At 29.8% G+C, this 5,184-nt stretch overlaps 1 protein-coding gene across 3 annotated transcripts in view; it reads right to left on the reverse strand.

The window, feature by feature from the left end:
- Positions 1-1,878: 1,878 nt before the first annotated feature.
- The window catches only part of LOC108576991 (integrin beta-PS), a 4,215-nt gene continuing 909 nt past the window's right edge, over positions 1,879-5,184 (reverse strand). The window contains exons 1-10 of one of the 3 annotated variants that reach the window (XM_017940069.1): positions 4,929-5,008; positions 4,688-4,814; positions 4,511-4,632; positions 4,201-4,429; positions 4,015-4,099; positions 3,291-3,938; positions 2,903-3,214; positions 2,620-2,820; positions 2,036-2,539; positions 1,883-1,960 (exon numbers count right to left, since the gene is read on the reverse strand). In XM_017940069.1, coding sequence (XP_017795558.1) covers positions 1,895-1,960; positions 2,036-2,539; positions 2,620-2,820; positions 2,903-3,214; positions 3,291-3,938; positions 4,015-4,099; positions 4,201-4,429; positions 4,511-4,632; positions 4,688-4,758 — 2,238 coding nt within the window. In that variant the 5' untranslated portion in view covers positions 4,759-4,814; positions 4,929-5,008 and the 3' untranslated portion in view covers positions 1,883-1,894. Of the gene's footprint in view, positions 1,961-2,035; positions 2,540-2,619; positions 2,821-2,902; positions 3,215-3,290; positions 3,939-4,014; positions 4,100-4,200; positions 4,430-4,510; positions 4,815-4,928; positions 5,103-5,184 lie in introns of those variants that run through there. The other 2 variants (XM_017940067.1, XM_017940068.1) reach the window with 2 other exon arrangements.

Here is a 5,184-nt window from a genome sequence, read left to right on the forward strand (position 1 = left end):
GACTTCCCTATTTGAAAAGAGTTAATTATATTAGTCAATACATAATTAAAGATACAGTTTATTTCCGTCGTGACCTCTATACAATATATGCATAGCAATATTATTTCTCTGTGTTTATCATTGTATAATTTTTTTTGTTTAGTCATTAGGTATCTCTATTATTACACGATGCACATTTTAGTAAAGATAAACTTGTATCTAGTCTCTATTTACGTAAAAATACATCTTATAAAAAGTCATGTTATTTATCATAAAATTGCAACTGCAGCATATTACACTGCGTTCTTGTCGCAACGCCAATTTTGTGCGTAAATTACTGTCTGTACATCGCTTTCATCGATAAACAAGTTTCTAGTAAAATGTAACTGTACACGAGTATCATATTTCATGATTAAAAATATAACTGCTTCATTATTTCTGAAGGTTCAACACTTTCAAAGATTAAATAAAACAGAAGAATTAGAAGAAAAATTTGATTGAAAATTGTAGGTATAAAAAATTGTTTATAAACAAAATTTATATCAATAATACTATTACTCTTTTAAATTTTTTATTGTTAAGGAACATTAAGTTATACCAATGCAAAATCAATTCATATATAAGTAGTTTATTTATGAAAACAAGGCTACAAAAGTCAACGTATAAATGCGCGCATAAAAATATATTGTCAACACATGGTGATACAATGTTATGTTTATTTATTTTATCTTACAATGAGAACGTAAGATAAGCTGATGTTTTTATCATTATTAGTGACAGAATTTGAGAGCAACGTGTACGATATATCAAATAGATAATTTTCGCATAGATATAATTATTGCATAATAACAGTTATTCATTTGTATTTGAGATATTCATTGTTTCGAAATTTGTTTTATTGTTATACATAATTAATTTCTTTGTTTCATTGTAAACATATAAACAAAAATAAAGTGCTGTAAAAGCTATAAATTATAATCGATTAGTATAATTAAAATTGAATAATACAACGCATTATAAAGCATTAGTTTCTCGAAACATGTGGAGTGTTGATTTAAGTTTCTTTACGTTAATTATACTTCTATTTATACATACTGTATAGAATAGAGAATCGAATTTTATGGATTTTATATCTATATAACATATCATAGATATTTCTAAAAAAAAAAATTGAAGTTTTTGCGTTTGTTATAAACAGTTTTAGATTTTTTTTTTTTTTATAAAAGTTAAAACATACGTGAGAATAAGGAAGACTTAAGAACAAAGTAACGAAATATCGTTTGTTAAATTGTATCTTTCAAAACTGTTTTAGATCTTAAAATATCACATTAAAATGTGCCTTATTTATATTTTGTTTGAAATATATTAATGTATGAAAAATCTCAATAAATATGACATTTTGAAAGAAGAATTCATTGCACTGTAAGATCCAATTTGAAAAGAGTGAATGAAGCCTTCTAAAAGATTAATATATCTCATAAATTTCATGCTAAGAAATGTAATTAAAGAATTACCCAAATATTTTTGTCATAAGACGAAAGGCACTTGCATATAAATGTCACGGTAAGATTAAAATTGTAAATCTTTAAACCGCAGCGTTGTCATATTTTCATGCAGGTATTCACCTCTACGTTATAATTTTCCGTTGTATACATTGTGTACATAATTTATACCTACACACATACGCACACAGTCATACATAGCAGTCTAAGTTATGGCAGTATTAAAATATCGTATAAATACTTATGAGTTACAATGTTAACAACTATCCTAATTACGGCTAAAGCTTCATTTGCTGCATAATAAATTGTTGTTTGTCGTTTAAATATTAACCAGTTTAAAATTTATATATATAAAAAACACAATTTACTGTAATGTAATTTTCTCTATTAAATAGAGATCACTCTTACTGTTTTCATGTTCCAGCATATGTTGGATTCTTAAATGTTGAAGTTGCTTGTTTATAAATTGGATTCTCTCCCTATTTGAAAATATTCGAAATAAAGTATTTTGTATCCTTAAATGTATTAAATCAAAGATAATTTGAAATGCTTACCGTATCCCATTTAGCCATCATTCTTTCCCTTTCAAATCTTGCAAATTCTCTTCTATCATGTATAGTTGTTAATAGTTTCCATAAAAGTAATAATGCAAGACCAATTAAAACTATAGCCGCTATTACACCTAATACTATACCCAGCATATAAACTTGTGGTGGACATTCCCTGTCTTTTTGAGCTCGGACTTGTAGACAATTTATTTCATCATAATAATAAACAAAATTATATTTGCAGTCGTCTTCATCTATACCGAAGCATAGAACTTCATCTTTGTCAACATCTGGTATAACTGTATCAACTGGTTCGGGCACAAATTCTTTGCAATTTTTTGCGCATTCTTCTTTGACAGTAAAATTACCAGTACCATACATTTGACACAATACACAGTTCTTTAATTCTTCACAGCGGCTTGGACAGGTTGGGCATTTGTTACAATGTTTTCCAGAATATCTAGTGTTTCCTTCTTCATGACAAAAACATTCACCACAAATACAGTCTCCCTAAATGATTATATACAATCAAAATTGCAAGGATAAAATGGGTAGGGTAAAGTTTTTTAGGAAAGTAATAAAAGTCTTACATGTCCTGAACATAATACTCCGTTTGTAGTTCCTGGTGCAATACAAGTTTCATTTGAAGATCTACAATTGCAAGATGGACCAGTCCAACCTGCATTGCAAACACATTGTCCGCATTCACATGTTCCGTGGTTCGAGCACAAATGACCTTGATCTCGGTCACACGAAAAATTGTCGCATTCACAAAAATGACCTGATATTATCTGTAATAAATAGCGTAACATTAAATATTCAATATAAAGAAAACTACAAGTTTCGGCATTAATATTATACAAACATATTAACCTCTTCAGGATTTTCTCTTTCTTCACATTCGCACTGACCACAAGCACAAGTTCCTCTTCCTGAACAATCTACAAGAGAAGTGTTATCAGGCCTACAAGATTGAAAATGCTTATCGAATCCTGTCATTTCTTGATGTGGACTGCATTCACAACGTTTCCCGAAGAATCCATCGTAACATTCACAAATACCACATTTTAGTGTTCCTACACCATTACATTCTGATGACTTTGGTTCGTACATAGCACCTTCGCGTTCGCATTCACAATCACACAACATTTCTAAATTTACAGTAAGCGTTTCATTGATACCGACCTAAAGAAACATAAGTACAATTTTTCCTTCGTGTTTGAACATTACATTAAATAAATAAGAATAGTTTTATTCTTACAGGATATATATCGAATTTTTGATTCCATTCAGATCTATTCTCTGGACAACTCGTGACTTCAATTTCCGCAGTAAATTCTACTTTTGTTCCAACTTTTAATCCATCACATTTTGAAGTTTCGATAAGTGGTCCCGTACCCAAACATTTCGAAAAATATTTTACTTTCACGGCACTACTGGCTGTGTCTTTCATTTCAACTGAACTTGAAATTGCATCATACTGTTCACGAATTAACTCTACAACGTTACTTGAGTCATCCGACAATTTACCAGCAAAAGATCCTTCTACATGTTTAGTCAGTCTTTTATATACGTTTATTTGTTCTTCCGTAACAGCCCATATGATATTAATAGCATTTTGCTTCACTTTTAAATTAATTTGAGAAATACTTGGATAATCTTGTAAAGATGAGTGCGTGTAAAGACCACTAAGATCCAAGTGACATTCACCGTCGTTCGGTTTTACAATTCCACCTAATTTGCCATCACCTGCATAGTGAAAACCAGCATCTGTAGAAAATACTAAAAGTCTACGAGCCTTTTCACGCCAACCAATTTGTCGTCTACAAGCTATAGCTTGCATTATTGCATCAAATCCTCCTTCTGGTGCATCTAAATTTCCAGATACTGAAGCATTTCGCACTAAGTTCTACATAAATAAAGAAAGTTAATAATTTTCTTATACATACAGTATCAATCAAGAAATTAAATTATTATGCACTTACTGCAAAATGACTAGTATCTTGAGACAATGTCATTATATTTTTATAACCATATGGTGCTGCACACCCATCACATGGTTCTATTAGTCTGAAATGCAAATAATAAATTCATCACTAAATGATATATCAAGTTTGTAATTTCAAATTACAATTACACAAAGATTATAATTTTTTTTACAGAGGACTTACGACTTAGGCATTGTATTAACGTAAGGCATTACAACTTTATCAACAAAACTGCCGAAACCCAGTCGAAAATTACTTGTAATTTTACTCATACTCTCTACTAAAAGTTGACCTAAATCTGATAATTTTTTCTTGTCATCTTCCATAGATTTACTCAGATCCATAAGATAATACAAATCAACAGGATAATCTTCAGCTTGTGAATAGGCAAAAGTCATTCTATGTGCTTCATCTAAAAAATTAATATCATTTAATAGTGCAGGTACTGCTTTCTACTAAAAATTTTTAGTATATAAATATTATAATAACTTACTTATTCTAAGTTTTAAATTAACTTCTTGTGGCCAAATTTGCACAGCTTCTTGTCGTCTATTACTGGCACTGCTGCTACTACTACTACTTTCTCTATTGGACTGTGAACTAGAGCTAAACATGCTAGAATTTGTATATGAGTATTCATAACTATTGCTACCACCACTTGCATAGCCACCTTTTGTTAAATTTCGATGTCTTATCATACTGAAAACATTGTCTGGATTCCATGTATATTCTGCTGGACATGTTGCAAATATTTTGGTATTGATGTTTGGTAAAAAGCACCGCTTCTCAGAAAATTTCTATAGAAAAAATGGTTATTATACATAAGTATTATGTATTATATCTACAATAAATATATTTAGATAAAAATAAAAAATTTGCAAAAATTAATAAAACAAAGATATAAAACTTACTGGTGCAGCACACCAAGCACAATGTGGTGTCTGTATGCATTCATGACATGTTTGCTTGCTAATACAAGGATTCATTCCAGTTAGTCTTTCTGGAGGAGAATAATTCGCCTCTGTTAATGATGTGACAATTGTTATTGCTATGATCCATCTCAAGCTGCCGAACATTCTGTACATGTGAAAAGTGTATCTACATATACTATATGTATTTCCAATATCAAATTCTTGTTTATAAACAATTATTTTTTTTTATAATCGT

Source organism: Habropoda laboriosa, unplaced genomic scaffold (genome assembly GCF_001263275.1).
Source record: "Habropoda laboriosa isolate 0110345459 unplaced genomic scaffold, ASM126327v1 scaffold440, whole genome shotgun sequence".
Lineage (NCBI taxonomy): Eukaryota > Metazoa > Arthropoda > Insecta > Hymenoptera > Apidae > Habropoda > Habropoda laboriosa.